The sequence below is a fragment of the Arctopsyche grandis genome, chromosome 2 (assembly GCF_051622035.1).
Source record: "Arctopsyche grandis isolate Sample6627 chromosome 2, ASM5162203v2, whole genome shotgun sequence".
Classification (NCBI taxonomy): domain Eukaryota; kingdom Metazoa; phylum Arthropoda; class Insecta; order Trichoptera; family Hydropsychidae; genus Arctopsyche; species Arctopsyche grandis.
Window position 1 is genome coordinate 2,682,515 of NC_135356.1, and position 24,307 is coordinate 2,706,821.

The window sequence follows — 24,307 nt, forward strand, 5'->3', positions numbered from 1 at the left end:
GTTCCCGCCAAAAAGGCCTCCACGAATGAATCAGCCCTATGCAACGGCCAAAGGCATCGTCTGACTCATCGACCAATGATTGTTGAGATATGTATGTATGTGTACTGTGTCCAGCGAGTATAAATATGGGGCGTTCTCGGCATGGAATTCATTCCAGCCCGGACCGCCGCCAAGAGAGCACGAATAAACCGCTACTACCCATCTTCCTGCGTCTTTCTCCGATTCTGGAAACCCCCCCCCCTTTACGTCCACGCAACAATACCTTTTACGTAAGTCTCAAAACTAGATCGTTTCGACTATAAGGCAATAATTAAATGACTTTTTCCGAATATGAGACCAGGGACAAATTCTGTAATAGAGATAATGAATGATAGTAGCATTATAGAAGATATTTTATTTTTAGGTCTTGATTCTAGACCTACATATACATCGGTACATTGTGTTATTATGTTCTTCTAAATTCTAGAAGAACAATTGAAACGATCCATCATCCATAGCGTAACTCCAAATTTATTTCAAGTACATATGTATACATAATTGATGATTACTCTCAATCATTATCAAAGGAAATAAACGTATATAAAGTAACGGGAAAATTACAAAGAAATTAAAATAGCCCTTATAAGACAAATCCATAGATTGTTTGTGTTCTTTAAAAAGTTTTACTAATTTACAGAAATTTTTTTAATGCTTATTAAATTTAAAAAGATATGCAATAATCTAAAATATATTTTTTTGTCATTTTGATTTTTATATATGTCCATTATAGGCAGTGGCGGCTCGTGGATAGGATATCTGGGGGTGCTGCGGTTGATTTTACTATTAACATCAATTTTATGAAAATTAAACATTATATGTATTTCATTTCATTATAAAATTGATTCTTCTGTATTTTTTCCTTGAAAAAAGATCTATCACCTTTTCGTTAATTTTTTTACTGTCCGTAATCATTTTTTTTCAATTGACAGCATAGACAAAGCCGTCAATCTTTCCTGAACCATTGTGTTTCTTATACTCGTATACATATGTATATCTTTATTCTATTTATTGATGAAAAACACCGTTCTGGCTCAGAGGTAGTTAAAGTTGTAAGCAGAATTTGAATAAGTTTTGCTATTTCCACACGAACTTTGCATAAATTGATTGCAAAAATAAGTTTTAAAAATATTAATAAATCTTTAATACTATGCATTTCTTTCCTTGAGTAAAACACTTCTAATTCAGTTTGAAGTTTTTCTTTATCTAACATTGGATATGATTCAACGGTTAGTAGTAGATCTTTCATTGGCATTTTCTTTCAGTACTTTTGAAAATTTTCTTTATTGAATAATTTCCCAGCTTTTAATTGATTAGAAAAAGTATATCTTTCTTTAATATCCTTAATAATAACAAAGCACATATTTTAGGTTTCTATAATATGTGCATCACATATTATTGGCTTCTATTTTTTCTCGTATTTGTATAATGACATTAGTAAAACTTTTTAAGGTTTCTTTAATTGAAAATGCATCGATATTACTAGATTGCATTTGGTTATAAATAATTTCTACATGCGGCATTAACTTGTGAAATAGTTCTGACTAAAATAAAAAATTGTATTCAGTAAATTGGTAGAATCTGTTATTGTTTTATCAGTATTTTCGGAAGAATATTTAAGTTATTGAAAACATTAGCTCAGCTTCTCTTGATTTTTATACCATCTTAAATACAATACTTAGAGTGACGTATAGAAGGAAGTGTAGAAAGATATAAAGTGTAAGAGGTGTAGAAAGAAAGACAAAAGGTGCAGAAGAAATGACGAAAAGTGAGGAGCGTGTCGAGCGCGCGACGCCGCACACGAACGCAACAAGAAATGTGTATAGCACTGTTGGGAGTGCAGTACGGACCAAGCTTCTAGCTGCCCTCGCGCCCCCCCTTCGCCCACTTGAGCAATTCCATCGAAAACCGTACTGCACAAAATCATAAACGATGCCTCACTTTCTGATATTAGTACCGCGATATATGATCATTATTGGATGTATCGGTGTGCGGGCGAGCTTAATACACGCTTAAATATTATTGATATTTTCATATAATATACATACATTTATGTATGTATATAATAATATTAATTTTTTCTCAATTTCCTTGGGGGTGCTGCAGTACCGCAGTGCGTATGGACGAGCCGCCACTGATTATAAGTAACTTTTTAGGGAATTCTTGAGACTCAAATATTCCAACAAAATGAGTTTCTCGAATTTCGAGATTTTTATATATTTACATATTCCGAAAAAATGATATTCTGGAATCTTGAGAATCAAATAAAGTCGAGAAATTAGAAGCTCTAGTCTCAATTCGTCAATATATTATATGTATATATGTATAATATGTATGACAGTTTGGCTTGCCTATATATTTCATAAAATTCTCGGATTTTTTCGGCATTTTTTTATAATTTAAGTACAGATAATCAAAAATTACAAATATGAGTACAAATGGGAGTTTCAGGAAAAAGTGGCAACTTTGAATTCTTATTCGCTGTGAAGAAACCAAAATTAATTTCTAGCTTTAGCCTTAAATACGAAGGAGCGCGCACCGGTGGGCTTATGATAAACAATCCAATTTCACTGCAATAGTTGACTATTGAGCGATCATTTTAAATTTATTAATCGCCGAATTTGTTTGCGTCTGATTTTGAGCTAACTCTGGTTCATATGACTTTGTTTAACTATCAATACAAGTAATATTTTCCGGATCTTGTAATATTTTCCAAAAGCAAATCTCAATGTTTTTTTTTCTTGCATTTTTTAGAACTTTGGAGTGGATGAGCGCTGCAACCGAGTCCTGCAAATGAGCCTCGACCTTGCACTCAGTTGAATAAAGTAAGTTCTACATTCAGCATAAAATTAAAATGAACTTTAAGGGGTTATTCTAGTCTAGAGGGATGAATTGTAGGTATTTTATTTATAAATGTTTGAAGAGTACATAAAAAAAAATTCTAAATTCTAAAAGTTACAGGCTGATGAAGTGGCGCGTCAAAAGGGCGCGTCAAAAAAATGGCGCGCCCTGGTTTACACGATTCCAACGTTCATAGTTATCTGATATAAAAAAAAATGAATTCTTAATCCAAACAAATGCTGCAATCGAAATAATTTTTTTTCGCAAAAAATTGTTTGAAATGAAAAAGCAAAAAGCTGTTTGAAATGAAAAGACCATTTTTTACCAGTTTTTTTTAATTTTTTAAAAATAGTAAAATTTAAAATTTGTTATGGTTCTAGTTCGTGCGATAGAGTAATGTATAGAGAAGGCTCACACCAAATTTCAAGTAAAACTTGAGATACCATGTCAACCGTCTCGAAAAAAGTACTTTCGAGAAAAACGCGTTTAAAGTTTCGGGTAAGGTTACGCGCCGGTTAGATGCCACGTCACTGAAGCAGCGATATCTCCGAAAATAATTTGGATTTTAAAAATCCGCTTAAACATATTCTTAAAGGTTTAAGCTCTGAAAATATGAAAGAAAAAAAAATCGATTTTTTCAAATTTCTAAACTAGAATACCCCCTTAAAAAAACTAAGACTGACTATAAATATATGTATTACATGTATACTTGTTTTTTTTTTATATACAGTATCCGAGTCAATCAATAACAGTAAATATTTTTTTAAATATGGAAAGCAGCTTGTCGTGTTTAGAAGAATTAAGACTCTTCGCATCTTCAAAAAGCAGATCAAATGTTGCATAATACAAAACGAGCGCATTTAAAAGGTAGTCAAGATTTCTCGTCATTTCTTTAATCGTGATTTTTCGAATGCCTCATTGTTATCGGATGATTTCTACATGTGTGCGAGTCGATTCAATTTTGTCAACCAGAAATTTAGCTAAAATGTCTCATAACACTACCTACATATGTGTTTACCGGTTCGGTGATTACTGGTCACAAAGTCACTAAAATATCTAAAACGCAACATCTGGCAGCCGAAAAGTCCATCATACTAACGATAACTATAATACTAACGAGAACTTGAGTGCCAAATATTGTGTATTCGCGATTTTAATGGCAAAAATTGTCTTTGTGACCACCGCAATGTGACTAATAATCCAATTACCATGTGTTGACCGTACATGTATGGACAGTTTCTGTTGCAGAAACTCCAACGAATGATCTCTTTCCATTACTCATTATTACAATGAATGAATATATGTACATATGTATGTGTGTATGCTGTAACATTGTAAAAAAACGTAGTTTTAACTAATATTCGATGACAGTCAAGAAGTATCATGTGTTAAAACATGTGTGTATATACTTATGTAGTTTCAAATTATGAAAGTCACCAAGTTGTCTTACATGTGTACATACATATTTTCGTTGTCTGTATGTATGTATGTAAATCTACAAAATATTAAGGATAGAAAAATATGCCTTTGTGCATCCATATATTCTATACCCATACATATATTCTCAATAACGAGTTCATCATCAGTAAATCATGCTATGTAAAGTTTAATGACAATAGTTTAGTGTATACATAAATAGTAAGGTCACAGAAAACCTGAATGTATGTAAGAATTGCATAATATATTTTACTTTAATCTATGTAAATATGAACATATGTATCTACATACTTATTATGTATAATATAGAAAAAAGTTTCAATCACAAATTCGATCTTGTTCCTCTCAAACTCTTCTTTGTCTTTGGAGCTGCAGCTTCGGATACAGAATACAATCTCGATTTAGACCCACTTCGTTCATCGAAAAGATTGCGTTAATTTTTAAACATTGGTGGTTAATTGTGAGTAAACTTTCAAATTCTGAAAGACACTGTCTGTCATTGTATTAAATTAATCAAAATATGTATAATCAAATGTCCGGTTTACACTCAATTCTCAATCGGTTAATGTATATAGTATTTTTTCTTAATCGTATAAAACAATACTGCGAGTAATATCGGCATCCGGCGTTATCATGACTTATCGATATCACCATCGAATATACATACTAAGGTGAAGTCACGATATCATAATTGCTCTTGATATTGGAGGTGTCTAGACTTAAAGTTGACGTAGTCATATTCTGCTCTCGAAACATTCTAGTCGTTCTCAATGTATTATAATGTGATGTGGGATTTACTATTTATTTAATGCATCTTTCGTTTTGATGCTAGTAATAATATTAATAATGTGGGGTTTATGTATGCGATGTGCTAAAATACGATATAAAATATGAGTTTACTAAGATCGGCACCCTTAGGGTGATTTTAAGTGCGAATATTCTCTTAGGAGTAAACGAAGAGTTGTAGTTGAATTATACGTATGCAACTACAAAAATAATCTGACGAAAACAAACGTCATCGTCGAACGTTCAAATCGGACAATTATCGACATGAATCGCAATGAATCTCTTCTGCTAAAAGTAGATTCTGTAGCCCTATTGTTGTGATATTTACTACAAGGGCAATCAGCTAATCCTTAAAGGTCACTTTCTTTTTCTCTTTTGATACGATTAGATATGCAATGTCCTTAAAAATGGAGCAAAGTGTAACGGGTTTACGTGCACACGTGTCTCTGTCTCCTCTCTTGTTGAAATATGCGTACAAGCTTGATCAAATCGTGATCTGTGAAATTCCATAGATTCGGAATCATGTTTCAACGAAACCAAGTTGACCTTTTGGTCGCGTTGCTCCCCAGCAACTATTTTGTCCTTTGGGTTGTCACTCTGAATACTGGGGAGTCCAGAGTTATGAAGTTACGAGCAGTTTTGTCTACGGCATTAATTAAAGTCTTTAAAATCAGTACATAATTCATGTATGTTCAAGTTAAAGTTTTTAAAATCGAACATCAAATTGCGATTATCGACATAACGATTCTGTTATCCGTGTCCTGTGATACTACAGAGGCACTCAACAAACTTTGAAAGTTTCAAACGTCACTTTCTTTTTCTCTTTTGATACGATTGGATATGCAATGTCCTTAAAAATGGAGCAAAGTGTAACGGGTTTAGGTGCACTCGTGTCTCTGTCTCCTCTTTTGTTGAAATATACGTACATACATAGATATATCGCCGAACTTGCGATTGCATTGATTTCGTTGTATTCAACGTAGTCACTTGAATATACATAATTAATATTTCAAAGTGATCCATTATTGAAACAAGCCAGAGAAACGTTAGCTGTTTACATTTCTTCGAGTTTTTCATTACAAGATGAATCAAAATTGAATAAATCGTCCACAAAACGGACAATTTTCAATCTTTAAACTTTAAACGTATTCTCGTTCTCAGTTTAATGGATACGTGTCGTCCTCATTCGTGTAAAACAATACTGCGAGTTCTTTCGACATCATATGTTTTCATGACTTATAAACATCTGATGCAGGTGATATCACGACATACCAATTGCTCTGGATACTGGAGTTGTCCAGAGTTATGAAGTCGACGTTGTCTTGTTCTCCTCTTGAAACTTTCTAGTCGTACTCATTTAATTATAATGTGATATGCAATTTACTATTAATTTAGTGCGTCTTTCGTTTTGATGCTAGTAATAAAATGAATAATATGGGGTGTACATGTATGTATGTGATTTGATAAAATACATAACATGAACGCACTAAGATCGGCACCTCAGGCCGATCAGATTAAATTTTTAAAATTGATCTCTAAACGAATCGCGTTGGAATAATGTTTTGAATATTTTTGACAGCAAATTTGCTTCCCAATTAATTGATGTTCGCCGAATGACTTTGTCTTCTTTGAATCATCTGAGCGCAGTAAGTCCAAGAATTGGTCTCCACTGAATACATTTGTAGTTTATTTGTGGATACATATTTTCCACTTTTATTATAAATATTATAAATGTTTCCAATTGATTCAAAATATATTTGAATCAAGTCGATGGAAGCTTCGGTCTATAGTATAGCCTCCATAACATATAAGCTGTCTGGGCTTCAAGCTTACTTTGGACAGTATTTGTACACCATTTTTTTTTTTTTTAAATGCTTTTTATTATTACGAAATTATTTTCACAATACATCTTATATCTATTTTAATAGCTACTGATCTACTGATCATTTTCTATTTTACAATTTAATTTAATTTGCTTATTAATCACAGTATTATATTATTCTAATGTTAATCTACAGCATAATAGGAAAAATAGCTCAAAAACCTATTTGCAATCCTTATAAATGTTCATAATACATCTAATACATAATATTAGTTAAAGACTCTCTAAAGTCGATGATCTAAAGCAGATTGTGTTTAGGTAATCTGTGTTTATACCTGAAGGGTATAGACATTTTGTTGTAATCACCGAGACTCTTCACAAGTGTGTTAGTATGGTTATTAGTGATTCTTTCATAGAATCTACTGGTTAGTTTGTTAGTAATGTCTGTTACAAACGGAATATTATATATGGAATGCAGTTTTTTCAGGTTAGTATATATGGGTGTATTATAAATTATATTTAGGGATTTATTTTGTATTACTTGGAGCTTGGAAAGTTTAGTATTCGAGGCGGTATTCCATACAGGTGAAGCATAGGCAAATAATGGTAATATGAGCGCACGATACAATTTTATTTTATTTAGCGTTGATAAAGAACTATGGCGATTAAATATTGGATATATTGAGGATACACCCCGCATCGCCTTGCATTTCGCTGCCTCAATGTGAGGTGCCCATCTCATTCTTTTATCAAACGTTACTCCTAAATATTTTATTACTGACTGCCATTTCAGACTTTCTCCAGAGGGGATTTTCAGATCTGAACTTGGCTTATGCTTTCTAACACTAAAGAATATGGCGTCTGTTTTGGTTTGATTAATTTGAATTTCCCACTTAGTGAAGTGTTCAGTCATTGTTTTAATTGAAAATTCAAGATTTTTAAGAATAGTGTCTGGTTTTTTGCTACTTGTGAAGCAAGCTGTATCATCTGCATATAGGGCTATGTGACAGTTTTTTGGAATAGGTATGTCATTTATATATATGGAGAACAAGAGTGGGCCATGCAAGCTCCCCTGCGGAACGCCAGCTGTGATTATTTTTGGAGACGAATCATTATTTACGCTAACCACTAGCTTTCTACCAGTTAAGTACGATTTGATGATGAGAATTAGGTAGTTTGGTATTTTGTTAATAAGGAGCTTATGAATGAGTCCATCGTGCCAAACCGTGTCGAAGGCCTTTTCTATGTCGAGACATACCATTCCGGTACTTCTCTTCATATTAAAGTTCTTCGTCACGTGTTCAGTTAGTCTTGTTAGTTGTTGGATCGTGGAATGTCCAGTGCGAAATCCAAGTTGTTCATTTATTAATTTCTTATTTACGACTTTAAGTAAACGAGTGTATACTATTTTTTCCAGAATTTTTGAAAGCGTGCAAAGTAAGCTAATGCGGCGATAATTGGCCGGGTTTTTTGAGCTTTTATCGGGCTTAAGTATGGGAATTACGTTGGCTGTTTTCCAGTATTCTGGAAAATACCCGGTGAGTAAACATGCGTTGAATATTTGAGATAGTGAGACTAAAGCTTTAAACGGAAGTTGTTTGATTATGATATTATCTATTGAATCTCGCCCAGGTGCTTTTTTTATTTTTTAAATTACGTATTATATTTTGGATTTCACACGGATGCACCAATTTTATATTTTTAGTACTGTTAGTGGGAGTTTTTGTGATGATTTTAATGGACCGGTTGACTTTATTATGCGTCGGTATGTGATTGTAATGTTGTGTGAGTGTGTGATGTTTTTGGAAGGATTTTGATAATAGTTCTGCTTTGTCGCAATCACGCGTCACTGAGATTCCTGCATCATCTAATGGAGGAATCGAGTTTTTTGTCCTGCGAATCGCTTTAGCTTTCAACTGAGCTTAATTTTTCTAATTTTTTAGACCAAGCTTCATTTTTTATTTCTTTGATTCTAATTTTAATTTGATATGTGAGCTTATTTATTAATGTTTTCAATTCTGGATTTTTTGATGTTTGCCAAATTTTACGGAGTTTATTTTTACTTTTTATTTGATTTGCAACAAAGTCAGTTATCTCTAGTTTGTGTTCAATGTATTGTGTCTTAGGTATGTGACGGTCTTTGGATCGAGTTATTGATTCCGTCAGGTGTATTATGGAGCTGTCGATTTCTGTTTTGTTTGTGAGTGTGGTAGAAGTTAGAATAGTTTTGTCATTTATGTACGACTTGAACTCTCGCCAGTTAGCTCTCCCGTAATCCCAACTATGCTTGATGATTTCCTCGGGTTTCCCGTCGATTGAGAAGATTATCGGGAGATGATCAGACGACAGGGTTTGAAGGGCATTTGGTGTCGATATTTTTGGGCAGTTCTTGACGAGGACAAGATCTAGTGTGGATTGTTGTGAGTTATTTTTGGGATAGTGTGTGTATGTATCCGGATGAAGTTTGATTGTATCTGTTATTTGAATGTATTTAAAAAGAGTTGTGCCTTGTTGGTCAGTGTTTACGCAACTCTATAGCGGATGTTTGGCATTAAAGTTACCAGCTACCAATGTTAAATATTTTGTTAACAATGAAATCAGAGAAAATTGGCAATTTCTGATAGGAAACGATCAACCTGGAGTCACAAATCCAGGTCTGACCAACAGCATACTCTGAAAAATTCATTTTCAATCAGGGATAGAACCCGGCACCTTCTTGACGGTAAGCAGAAGCTTAACGTCCGAGCTATGCTGCTGGCTCATTAAATTTCGACTTTTCGATGATAGATAAGTCAAAATCGATACATAGAAAGACAAGTCCAATCAAGTAAACGAAGCGTTTTAGTTGAATTATACTTATGCAACTACAAAAATAATTCGAGTAGATGATTTTAGACAAATTTCACATTTATGTGCTTTTATCCCGGCATGCAATTTTTTATATTTCTCGAGTATAGGTTTTTGAGTAAATGATTTTACACATGAAATGCTTTTCACAGTTTTGTTGTGGATAATTTTCTATGCGAAGATTCCCTTAGGAGTGTGTGTTTATCTAAAAACATATCCAAGACGAGGAGTGCCTCCATTTCAAAGAGGCTATGCAAAGAGGCTATGCATAATGTTATCACATGAATATTATTTACGTTTACAATAGATTCAATACATATTTGAATCTAGTCGATGGAAGCTTCGCTCTATATAGCCTCCATAACGAAGAAGCTGTCTGGGCTTCAAGCTCACTTAAGACAGTATTTGTACACCATTTATGTAATTAAATTTCGACTTTTTGATGATAGAAAAGTCCAAATCGATACATAGATAGACAAGTCCAATCAAGTAATCGAAACGTTGTAGTTGAATTATACGTATGCAACTACAAAAATAATCTGACGAAAACAAACGTCATCGTCGAACGTTCAAATCGGACAATTATCGACATAACAATGAATCTCTTCTGCTAAAAGTAGATTCTGTAGCCCTATTGTTGTGATATTTACTACAAGGGCAATCAGCCAATCCTTAAAGGTCACTTTCTTTTTCTCTTTTGTTACGATTGGATATGCAATGTCCTTAAAAATGGAGCAAAGTGTAACGGGTTTACGTGCACACGTGTCTCTGTCTCCTCTCTTGTTGAAATATGCGTACAAGCTTGATCAAATCGTGATCTGTGAAATTCCATAGATTCCAAATATTTCAAAGTGATCCATTATTGAAACAAGCCAGAGAAACGTTAGCTGTTTACATTTCTTCGGGTTTTTCATTACAAGATGAATCAAAATTGAATAAATCGTCCACAAAACGGACAATTTTCAATCTTTAAACTTGAAACGTACTCTCGTTCTCAGTTTAATGGATACGTGTCGTCCTCATTCGTGTAAACAATACTGCTAGTTGTTTCGACATCATCTGTTTTCATGACTTATAAACATCTGATGCAGGTGATATCACGACATACCAATTGCTCTGGATACTGGAGTTGTCCAGAGTTATCAAGTCGACGTTGTCTTGTTCTCCTCTAGAAACTTTATAGTCGTTCTCATTTAATTATAATGTGACATGCAATTTACTATTAATTTAGTGCGTCTTTCGTTTTGATGCTAGTAATAAAATGAATAATATGGGGTGTACATGTATGTATGTGATTTGATAAAATACATAACATGAAAGCACTAAGATCGGCACCTCTGGCCGATCACATTTGTATGCTTTTATCTTAACATGCAATTTTTTATTCAAGCTTACTTGGGACAGTATTTGTACACCATTTTTGTAATTAAATTTCGACTTTTCGATGATAGATAAGTCCAAATCGATACATAGAAAGACAAGTCCAATGAAGTAAACGAAGCGTTGTAGTTGAATTATACTTATGCAACTACAAAAATAATTCGAGTAGATGATTTTAGACAAATTTCACATTTATGTGCTTTTATCCCGGCATGCAATTTTTTATATTTCTCGAGTATAGGTTTTTGAGTAAATGATTTCACACTTGTAATGCTTTTCACAGTTTTGTTGTGGATAATTTTCTGTGCGAAGATTCCCTTAGGAGTGTGTGTTTATCTAAAAACATATCCAAGACGAGGAGTGCCTCCATTTCAAAGAGGCTATGCAAAGAGTCTATGCATAATGTTATCACATGAATATTATTTACGTTTCCAATAGATTCAATACATATTTGAATCTAGTCGATGGAAGCTTCGCTCTATATAGCCTCCATAACGAAGGAGCTGTCTGGGCTTCAAGCTTACTTGGGACAGTATTTGTACACCGTTTTTGTAATTAAATTTCGACTTTTCGAAGATAGATAAGTCCAAATCGATACATAGATAGACAAGTCCAATCAAGTAAACGAAGCGTTGTAGTTGAATTATACGTATGCAACTACAAAAATAATCTGACGAAAACAAACGTCATCGTCGAACGTTCAAATCGGACAATTATCGACATAACAATGAATCTCTTCTGCTAAAAGTAGATTCTGTAGCCCTATTGTTGTGATATTTACTACAAGGGCAATCAGCCAATCCTTAAAGGTCACTTTCTTTTTCTCTTTTGATACGATTGGATATGCAATGTCCTTAAAAATGGAGCAAAGTGTAACGGGTTTACGTGCACTCGTGTCTCTGTCTCCTCGCTTGTTGAAATATGCGTACAAGCTTGATCAAATCGTGATCTGTGAAATTCCATAGATTCCAAATATTTCAAAGTGATCCATTATTGAAACAAGCCAGAGAAACGTTAGCTGTTTACATTTCTTCGGGTTTTTCATTACAAGATGAATCAAAATTGAATAAATCGTCCACAAAACGGACAATTTTCAATCTTTAAACTTGAAACGTACTCTCGTTCTCAGTTTAATGGATACGTGTCGTCCTCATTCGTGTAAACAATACTGCTAGTTGTTTCGACATCATCTGTTTTCATGACTTATAAACATCTGATGCAGGTGATATCACGACATACCAATTGCTCTGGATACTGGAGTTGTCCAGAGTTATCAAGTCGACGTTGTCTTGTTCTCCTCTAGAAACTTTATAGTCGTTCTCATTTAATTATAATGTGACATGCAATTTACTATTAATTTAGTGCGTCTTTCGTTTTGATGCTAGTAATAAAATGAATAATATGGGGTGTACATGTATGTATGTGATTTGATAAAATACATAACATGAAAGCACTAAGATCGGCACCTCTGGCCGATCACATTTGTATGCTTTTATCTTAACATGCAATTTTTTATTCAAGCTTACTTGGGACAGTATTTGTACACCATTTTTGTAATTAAATTTCGACTTTTCGATGATAGATAAGTCCAAATCGATACATAGAAAGACAAGTCCAATGAAGTAAACGAAGCGTTGTAGTTGAATTATACTTATGCAACTACAAAAATAATTCGAGTAGATGATTTTAGACAAATTTCACATTTATGTGCTTTTATCCCGGCATGCAATTTTTTATATTTCTCGAGTATAGGTTTTTGAGTAAATGATTTCACACTTGTAATGCTTTTCACAGTTTTGTTGTGGATAATTTTCTGTGCGAAGATTCCCTTAGGAGTGTGTGTTTATCTAAAAACATATCCAAGACGAGGAGTGCCTCCATTTCAAAGAGGCTATGCAAAGAGTCTATGCATAATGTTATCACATGAATATTATTTACGTTTCCAATAGATTCAATACATATTTGAATCTAGTCGATGGAAGCTTCGCTCTATATAGCCTCCATAACGAAGGAGCTGTCTGGGCTTCAAGCTTACTTGGGACAGTATTTGTACACCGTTTTTGTAATTAAATTTCGACTTTTCGAAGATAGATAAGTCCAAATCGATACATAGATAGACAAGTCCAATCAAGTAAACGAAGCGTTGTAGTTGAATTATACGTATGCAACTACAAAAATAATCTGACGAAAACAAACGTCATCGTCGAACGTTCAAATCGGACAATTATCGACATAACAATGAATCTCTTCTGCTAAAAGTAGATTCTGTAGCCCTATTGTTGTGATATTTACTACAAGGGCAATCAGCCAATCCTTAAAGGTCACTTTCTTTTTCTCTTTTGATACGATTGGATATGCAATGTCCTTAAAAATGGAGCAAAGTGTAACGGGTTTACGTGCACTCGTGTCTCTGTCTCCTCGCTTGTTGAAATATGCGTACAAGCTTGATCAAATCGTGATCTGTGAAATTCCATAGATTCCAAATATTTCAAAGTGATCCATTATTGAAACAAGCCAGAGAAACGTTAGCTGTTTACATTTCTTCGGGTTTTTCATTACAAGATGAATCAAAATTGAATAAATCGTCCACAAAACGGACAATTTTCAATCTTTAAACTTGAAACGTACTCTCGTTCTCAGTTTAATGGATACGTGTCGTCCTCATTCGTGTAAACAATACTGCTAGTTGTTTCGACATCATCTGTTTTCATGACTTATAAACATCTGATGCAGGTGATATCACGACATACCAATTGCTCTGGATACTGGAGTTGTCCAGAGTTATCAAGTCGACGTTGTCTTGTTCTCCTCTAGAAACTTTATAGTCGTTCTCATTTAATTATAATGTGACATGCAATTTACTATTAATTTAGTGCGTCTTTCGTTTTGATGCTAGTAATAAAATGAATAATATGGGGTGTACATGTATGTATGTGATTTGATAAAATACATAACATGAAAGCACTAAGATCGGCACCTCTGGCCGATCACATTTGTATGCTTTTATCTTAACATGCAATTTTTTATTCAAGCTTACTTGGGACAGTATTTGTACACCATTTTTGTAATTAAATTTCGACTTTTCGATGATAGATAAGTCCAAATCGATACATAGAAAGACAAGTCCAATGAAGTAAACGAAGCGTTGTAGTTGAATTATACTTATGCAACTACAAAAATAATTCGAGTAGATGATTTTAGACAAATTTCACATTTATGTGCTTTTATCCCGGCATGCAATTTTTTATATTTCTCGAGTAAAGGTTTTTGAGTAAATGATTTCACACTTGTAATGCTTTTCACAGTTTTGTTGTGGATAATTTTCTGTGCGAAGATTCCCTTAGGAGTGTGCGTTTATCTAAAAACATATCCAAGACGAGGAGTGCCTCCATTTCAAAGAGGCTATGCAAAGAGTCTATGCATAATGTTATCACATGAATATTATTTACGTTTCCAATAGATTCAATACATATTTGAATCTAGTCGATGGAAGCTTCGCTCTATATAGCCTCCATAACGAAGGAGCTGTCTGGGCTTCAAGCTTACTTGGGACAGTATTTGTACACCGTTTTTGTAATTAAATTTCGACTTTTCGAAGATAGATAAGTCCAAATCGATACATAGATAGACAAGTCCAATCAAGTAAACGAAGCGTTGTAGTTGAATTATACGTATGCAACTACAAAAATAATCTGACGAAAACAAACGTCATCGTCGAACGTTCAAATCGGACAATTATCGACATAACAATGAATCTCTTCTGCTAAAAGTAGATTCTGTAGCCCTATTGTTGTGATATTTACTACAAGGGCAATCAGCCAATCCTTAAAGGTCACTTTCTTTTTCTCTTTTGATACGATTGGATATGCAATGTCCTTAAAAATGGAGCAAAGTGTAACGGGTTTACGTGCACTCGTGTCTCTGTCTCCTCGCTTGTTGAAATATGCGTACAAGCTTGATCAAATCGTGATCTGTGAAATTCCATAGATTCCAAATATTTCAAAGTGATCCATTATTGAAACAAGCCAGAGAAACGTTAGCTGTTTACATTTCTTCGGGTTTTTCATTACAAGATGAATCAAAATTGAATAAATCGTCCACAAAACGGACAATTTTCAATCTTTAAACTTGAAACGTACTCTCGTTCTCAGTTTAATGGATACGTGTCGTCCTCATTCGTGTAAACAATACTGCTAGTTGTTTCGACATCATCTGTTTTCATGACTTATAAACATCTGATGCAGGTGATATCACGACATACCAATTGCTCTGGATACTGGAGTTGTCCAGAGTTATCAAGTCGACGTTGTCTTGTTCTCCTCTAGAAACTTTATAGTCGTTCTCATTTAATTATAATGTGACATGCAATTTACTATTAATTTAGTGCGTCTTTCGTTTTGATGCTAGTAATAAAATGAATAATATGGGGTGTACATGTATGTATGTGATTTGATAAAATACATAACATGAAAGCACTAAGATCGGCACCTCTGGCCGATCACATTTGTATGCTTTTATCTTAACATGCAATTTTTTATTCAAGCTTACTTGGGACAGTATTTGTACACCATTTTTGTAATTAAATTTCGACTTTTCGATGATAGATAAGTCCAAATCGATACATAGAAAGACAAGTCCAATGAAGTAAACGAAGCGTTGTAGTTGAATTATACTTATGCAACTACAAAAATAATTCGAGTAGATGATTTTAGACAAATTTCACATTTATGTGCTTTTATCCCGGCATGCAATTTTTTATATTTCTCGAGTATAGGTTTTTGAGTAAATGATTTCACACTTGTAATGCTTTTCACAGTTTTGTTGTGGATAATTTTCTGTGCGAAGATTCCCTTAGGAGTGTGTGTTTATCTAAAAACATATCCAAGACGAGGAGTGCCTCCATTTCAAAGAGGCTATGCAAAGAGTCTATGCATAATGTTATCACATGAATATTATTTACGTTTCCAATAGATTCAATACATATTTGAATCTAGTCGATGGAAGCTTCGCTCTATATAGCCTCCATAACGAAGGAGCTGTCTGGGCTTCAAGCTTACTTGGGACAGTATTTGTACACCGTTTTTGTAATTAAATTTCGACTTTTCGAAGATAGATAAGTCCAAATCGATACATAGATAGACAAGTCCAATCAAGTAAACGAAGCGTTGTAGTTGAATTATACGTATGCAACTACAAAAATAATCTGACGAAAACAAACGTCATCGTCGAACGTTCAAATCGGACAATTATCGACATAACAATGAATCTCTTCTGCTAAAAGTAGATTCTGTAGCCCTATTGTTGTGATATTTACTACAAGGGCAATCAGCCAATCCTTAAAGGTCACTTTCTTTTTCTCTTTTGATACGATTGGATATGCAATGTCCTTAAAAATGGAGCAAAGTGTAACGGGTTTACGTGCACTCGTGTCTCTGTCTCCTCGCTTGTTGAAATATGCGTACAAGCTTGATCAAATCGTGATCTGTGAAATTCCATAGATTCCAAATATTTCAAAGTGATCCATTATTGAAACAAGCCAGAGAAACGTTAGCTGTTTACATTTCTTCGGGTTTTTCATTACAAGATGAATCAAAATTGAATAAATCGTCCACAAAACGGACAATTTTCAATCTTTAAACTTGAAACGTACTCTCGTTCTCAGTTTAATGGATACGTGTCGTCCTCATTCGTGTAAACAATACTGCTAGTTGTTTCGACATCATCTGTTTTCATGACTTATAAACATCTGATGCAGGTGATATCACGACATACCAATTGCTCTGGATACTGGAGTTGTCCAGAGTTATCAAGTCGACGTTGTCTTGTTCTCCTCTAGAAACTTTATAGTCGTTCTCATTTAATTATAATGTGACATGCAATTTACTATTAATTTAGTGCGTCTTTCGTTTTGATGCTAGTAATAAAATGAATAATATGGGGTGTACATGTATGTATGTGATTTGATAAAATACATAACATGAAAGCACTAAGATCGGCACCTCTGGCCGATCACATTTGTATGCTTTTATCTTAACATGCAATTTTTTATTCAAGCTTACTTGGGACAGTATTTGTACACCATTTTTGTAATTAAATTTCGACTTTTCGATGATAGATAAGTCCAAATCGATACATAGAAAGACAAGTCCAATGAAGTAAACGAAGCGTTGTAGTTGAATTATACTTATGCAACTACAAAAATAATTCGAGTAGATGATTTTAGACAAATTTCACATTTATGTGCTTTTATCCCGGCATGCAATTTTTTATATTTCTCGAGTATAGGTTTTTGAGTAAATGATTTCACACTTGTAATGCTTTTCACAGTTTTGTTGTGGATAATTTTCTGTGCGAAGATTCCCTTAGGAGTGTGTGTTTATCTAAAAACATATCCAAGACGAGGAGTGCCTCCATTTCAAAGAGGCTATGCAAAGAGTCTATGCATAATGTTATCACATGAATATTATTTACGTTTCCAATAGATTCAATACATATTTGAATCTAGTCGATGGAAGCTTCGCTCTATATAGCCTCCATAACGAAGGAGCTGTCTGGGCTTCAAGCTTACTTGGGACAGTATTTGTACACCGTTTTTGTAATTAAATTTCGACTTTTCGAAGATAGATAAGTCCAAATCGATACATAGATAGACAAGTCCAATCAAGTAAACGAAGCGTTGTAGTTGAATTATACGTATGCAACTACAAAAATAATCTGACGAAAACAAACGTCATCGTCGAACGTTCAAATCGGACAATTATCGACATAACAATGAATCTCTTCTGCTAAAAGTAGATTCTGTAGCCCTATTGTTGTGATATTTACTACAAGGGCAATCAGCCAATCCTTAAAGGTCACTTTCTTTTTCTCTTTTGATACGATTGGATATGCAATGTCCTTAAAAATGGAGCAAAGTGTAACGGGTTTACGTGCACTCGTGTCTCTGTCTCCTCGCTTGTTGAAATATGCGTACAAGCTTGATCAAATCGTGATCTGTGAAATTCCATAGATTCCAAATATTTCAAAGTGATCCATTATTGAAACAAGCCAGAGAAACGTTAGCTGTTTACATTTCTTCGGGTTTTTCATTACAAGATGAATCAAAATTGAATAAATCGTCCACAAAACGGACAATTTTCAATCTTTAAACTTGAAACGTACTCTCGTTCTCAGTTTAATGGATACGTGTCGTCCTCATTCGTGTAAACAATACTGCTAGTTGTTTCGACATCATCTGTTTTCATGACTTATAAACATCTGATGCAGGTGATATCACGACATACCAATTGCTCTGGATACTGGAGTTGTCCAGAGTTATCAAGTCGACGTTGTCTTGTTCTCCTCTAGAAACTTTATAGTCGTTCTCATTTAATTATAATGTGACATGCAATTTACTATTAATTTAGTGCGTCTTTCGTTTTGATGCTAGTAATAAAATGAATAATATGGGGTGTACATGTATGTATGTGATTTGATAAAATACATAACATGAAAGCACTAAGATCGGCACCTCTGGCCGATCACATTTGTATGCTTTTATCTTAACATGCAATTTTTTATTCAAGCTTACTTGGGACAGTATTTGTACACCATTTTTGTAATTAAATTTCGACTTTTCGATGATAGATAAGTCCAAATCGATACATAGAAAGACAAGTCCAATGAAGTAAACGAAGCGTTGTAGTTGAATTATACTTATGCAACTACAAAAATAATTCGAGTAGATGATTTTAGACAAATTTCACATTTATGTGCTTTTATCCCGGCATGCAATTTTTTATATTTCTCGAGTAAAGGTTTTTGAGTAAATGATTTCACACTTGTAATGCTTTTCACAGTTTTGTTGTGGATAATTTTCTGTGCGAAGATTCCCTTAGGAGTGTGCGTTTATCTAAAAACATATCCAAGACGAGGAGTGCCTCCATTTCAAAGAGGCTATGCAAAGAGTCTATGCATAATGTTATCACATGAATATTATTTACGTTTCCAATAGATTCAATACATATTTGAATCTAGTCGATGGAAGCTTCGCTCTATATAGCCTCCATAACGAAGGAGCTGTCTGGGCTTCAAGCTTACTTGGGACAGTATTTGTACACCGTTTTTGTAATTAAATTTCGACTTTTCGAAGATAGATAAGTCCAAATCGATACATAGATAGACAAGTCCAATCAAGTAAACGAAGCGTTGTAGTTGAATTATACGTATGCAACTACAAAAATAATCTGACGAAAACAAACGTCATCGTCGAACGTTCAAATCGGACAATTATCGACATAACAATGAATCTCTTCTGCTAAAAGTAGATTCTGTAGCCCTATTGTTGTGATATTTACTACAAGGGCAATCAGCCAATCCTTAAAGGTCACTTTCTTTTTCTCTTTTGATACGATTGGATATGCAATGTCCTTAAAAATGGAGCAAAGTGTAACGGGTTTACGTGCACTCGTGTCTCTGTCTCCTCGCTTGTTGAAATATGCGTACAAGCTTGATCAAATCGTGATCTGTGAAATTCCATAGATTCCAAATATTTCAAAGTGATCCATTATTGAAACAAGCCAGAGAAACGTTAGCTGTTTACATTTCTTCGGGTTTTTCATTACAAGATGAATCAAAATTGAATAAATCGTCCACAAAACGGACAATTTTCAATCTTTAAACTTGAAACGTACTCTCGTTCTCAGTTTAATGGATACGTGTCGTCCTCATTCGTGTAAACAATACTGCTAGTTGTTTCGACATCATCTGTTTTCATGACTTATAAACATCTGATGCAGGTGATATCACGACATACCAATTGCTCTGGATACTGGAGTTGTCCAGAGTTATCAAGTCGACGTTGTCTTGTTCTCCTCTAGAAACTTTATAGTCGTTCTCATTTAATTATAATGTGACATGCAATTTACTATTAATTTAGTGCGTCTTTCGTTTTGATGCTAGTAATAAAATGAATAATATGGGGTGTACATGTATGTATGTGATTTGATAAAATACATAACATGAAAGCACTAAGATCGGCACCTCTGGCCGATCACATTTGTATGCTTTTATCTTAACATGCAATTTTTTATTCAAGCTTACTTGGGACAGTATTTGTACACCATTTTTGTAATTAAATTTCGACTTTTCGATGATAGATAAGTCCAAATCGATACATAGAAAGACAAGTCCAATGAAGTAAACGAAGCGTTGTAGTTGAATTATACTTATGCAACTACAAAAATAATTCGAGTAGATGATTTTAGACAAATTTCACATTTATGTGCTTTTATCCCGGCATGCAATTTTTTATATTTCTCGAGTAAAGGTTTTTGAGTAAATGATTTCACACTTGTAATGCTTTTCACAGTTTTGTTGTGGATAATTTTCTGTGCGAAGATTCCCTTAGGAGTGTGCGTTTATCTAAAAACATATCCAAGACGAGGAGTGCCTCCATTTCAAAGAGGCTATGCAAAGAGTCTATGCATAATGTTATCACATGAATATTATTTACGTTTCCAATAGATTCAATACATATTTGAATCTAGTCGATGGAAGCTTCGCTCTATATAGCCTCCATAACGAAGGAGCTGTCTGGGCTTCAAGCTTACTTGGGACAGTATTTGTACACCGTTTTTGTAATTAAATTTCGACTTTTCGAAGATAGATAAGTCCAAATCGATACATAGATAGACAAGTCCAATCAAGTAAACGAAGCGTTGTAGTTGAATTATACGTATGCAACTACAAAAATAATCTGACGAAAACAAACGTCATCGTCGAACGTTCAAATCGGACAATTATCGACATAACAATGAATCTCTTCTGCTAAAAGTAGATTCTGTAGCCCTATTGTTGTGATATTTACTACAAGGGCAATCAGCCAATCCTTAAAGGTCACTTTCTTTTTCTCTTTTGATACGATTGGATATGCAATGTCCTTAAAAATGGAGCAAAGTGTAACGGGTTTACGTGCACTCGTGTCTCTGTCTCCTCGCTTGTTGAAATATGCGTACAAGCTTGATCAAATCGTGATCTGTGAAATTCCATAGATTCCAAATATTTCAAAGTGATCCATTATTGAAACAAGCCAGAGAAACGTTAGCTGTTTACATTTCTTCGGGTTTTTCATTACAAGATGAATCAAAATTGAATAAATCGTCCACAAAACGGACAATTTTCAATCTTTAAACTTGAAACGTACTCTCGTTCTCAGTTTAATGGATACGTGTCGTCCTCATTCGTGTAAACAATACTGCTAGTTGTTTCGACATCATCTGTTTTCATGACTTATAAACATCTGATGCAGGTGATATCACGACATACCAATTGCTCTGGATACTGGAGTTGTCCAGAGTTATCAAGTCGACGTTGTCTTGTTCTCCTCTAGAAACTTTATAGTCGTTCTCATTTAATTATAATGTGACATGCAATTTACTATTAATTTAGTGCGTCTTTCGTTTTGATGCTAGTAATAAAATGAATAATATGGGGTGTACATGTATGTATGTGATTTGATAAAATACATAACATGAAAGCACTAAGATCGGCACCTCTGGCCGATCACATTTGTATGCTTTTATCTTAACATGCAATTTTTTATTCAAGCTTACTTGGGACAGTATTTGTACACCATTTTTGTAATTAAATTTCGACTTTTCGATGATAGATAAGTCCAAATCGATACATAGAAAGACAAGTCCAATGAAGTAAACGAAGCGTTGTAGTTGAATTATACTTATGCAACTACAAAAATAATTCGAGTAGATGATTTTAGACAAATTTCACATTTATGTGCTTTTATCCCGGCATGCAATTTTTTATATTTCTCGAGTATAGGTTTTTGAGTAAATGATTTCACACTTGTAATGCTTTTCACAGTTTTGTTGTGGATAATTTTCTGTGCGAAGATTCCCTTAGGAGTGTGTGTTTATCTAAAAACATATCCAAGACGAGGAGTGCCTCCATTTCAAAGAGGCTATGCAAAGAGTCTATGCATAATGTTATCACATGAATATTATTTACGTTTCCAATAGATTCAATACATATTTGAATCTAGTCGATGGAAGCTTCGCTCTATATAGCCTCCATAACGAAGGAGCTGTCTGGGCTTCAAGCTTACTTGGGACAGTATTTGTACACCGTTTTTGTAATTAAATTTCGACTTTTCGAAGATAGATAAGTCCAAATCGATACATAGATAGACAAGTCCAATCAAGTAAACGAAGCGTTGTAGTTGAATTATACGTATGCAACTACAAAAATAATCTGACGAAAACAAACGTCATCGTCGAACGTTCAAATCGGACAATTATCGACATAACAATGAATCTCTTCTGCTAAAAGTAGATTCTGTAGCCCTATTGTTGTGATATTTACTACAAGGGCAATCAGCCAATCCTTAAAGGTCACTTTCTTTTTCTCTTTTGATACGATTGGATATGCAATGTCCTTAAAAATGGAGCAAAGTGTAACGGGTTTACGTGCACTCGTGTCTCTGTCTCCTCGCTTGTTGAAATATGCGTACAAGCTTGATCAAATCGTGATCTGTGAAATTCCATAGATTCCAAATATTTCAAAGTGATCCATTATTGAAACAAGCCAGAGAAACGTTAGCTGTTTACATTTCTTCGGGTTTTTCATTACAAGATGAATCAAAATTGAATAAATCGTCCACAAAACGGACAATTTTCAATCTTTAAACTTGAAACGTACTCTCGTTCTCAGTTTAATGGATACGTGTCGTCCTCATTCGTGTAAACAATACTGCTAGTTGTTTCGACATCATCTGTTTTCATGACTTATAAACATCTGATGCAGGTGATATCACGACATACCAATTGCTCTGGATACTGGAGTTGTCCAGAGTTATCAAGTCGACGTTGTCTTGTTCTCCTCTAGAAACTTTATAGTCGTTCTCATTTAATTATAATGTGACATGCAATTTACTATTAATTTAGTGCGTCTTTCGTTTTGATGCTAGTAATAAAATGAATAATATGGGGTGTACATGTATGTATGTGATTTGATAAAATACATAACATGAAAGCACTAAGATCGGCACCTCTGGCCGATCACATTTGTATGCTTTTATCTTAACATGCAATTTTTTATTCAAGCTTACTTGGGACAGTATTTGTACACCATTTTTGTAATTAAATTTCGACTTTTCGATGATAGATAAGTCCAAATCGATACATAGAAAGACAAGTCCAATGAAGTAAACGAAGCGTTGTAGTTGAATTATACTTATGCAACTACAAAAATAATTCGAGTAGATGATTTTAGACAAATTTCACATTTATGTGCTTTTATCCCGGCATGCAATTTTTTATATTTCTCGAGTATAGGTTTTTGAGTAAATGATTTCACACTTGTAATGCTTTTCACAGTTTTGTTGTGGATAATTTTCTGTGCGAAGATTCCCTTAGGAGTGTGTGTTTATCTAAAAACATATCCAAGACGAGGAGTGCCTCCATTTCAAAGAGGCTATGCAAAGAGTCTATGCATAATGTTATCACATGAATATTATTTACGTTTCCAATAGATTCAATACATATTTGAATCTAGTCGATGGAAGCTTCGCTCTATATAGCCTCCATAACGAAGGAGCTGTCTGGGCTTCAAGCTTACTTGGGACAGTATTTGTACACCGTTTTTGTAATTAAATTTCGACTTTTCGAAGATAGATAAGTCCAAATCGATACATAGATAGACAAGTCCAATCAAGTAAACGAAGCGTTGTAGTTGAATTATACGTATGCAACTACAAAAATAATCTGACGAAAACAAACGTCATCGTCGAACGTTCAAATCGGACAATTATCGACATAACAATGAATCTCTTCTGCTAAAAGTAGATTCTGTAGCCCTATTGTTGTGATATTTACTACAAGGGCAATCAGCCAATCCTTAAAGGTCACTTTCTTTTTCTCTTTTGATACGATTGGATATGCAATGTCCTTAAAAATGGAGCAAAGTGTAACGGGTTTACGTGCACTCGTGTCTCTGTCTCCTCGCTTGTTGAAATATGCGTACAAGCTTGATCAAATCGTGATCTGTGAAATTCCATAGATTCCAAATATTTCAAAGTGATCCATTATTGAAACAAGCCAGAGAAACGTTAGCTGTTTACATTTCTTCGGGTTTTTCATTACAAGATGAATCAAAATTGAATAA

The 24,307-nt window shown here is 34.1% G+C and overlaps 1 protein-coding gene across 3 annotated transcripts in view; it reads left to right on the forward strand.

The window, feature by feature from the left end:
* LOC143922771 (arylphorin-like) overlaps window positions 1-24,307 on the forward strand; it is a 39,435-nt gene that overhangs the window by 3,932 nt on the left and 11,196 nt on the right. For all 3 annotated transcript variants that reach the window (XR_013261648.1, XR_013261649.1, XM_077446108.1), the window contains 2 exons: window positions 2,791-2,861; window positions 3,608-3,744. Coding sequence is in view for 1 of the 3 variants with exons in the window: in XM_077446108.1 (XP_077302234.1) it covers window positions 3,711-3,744 (34 nt within the window). In the remaining 2 variants the exon portion in view is untranslated. The remainder of the gene's footprint in view (window positions 1-2,790; window positions 2,862-3,607; window positions 3,745-24,307) is intronic.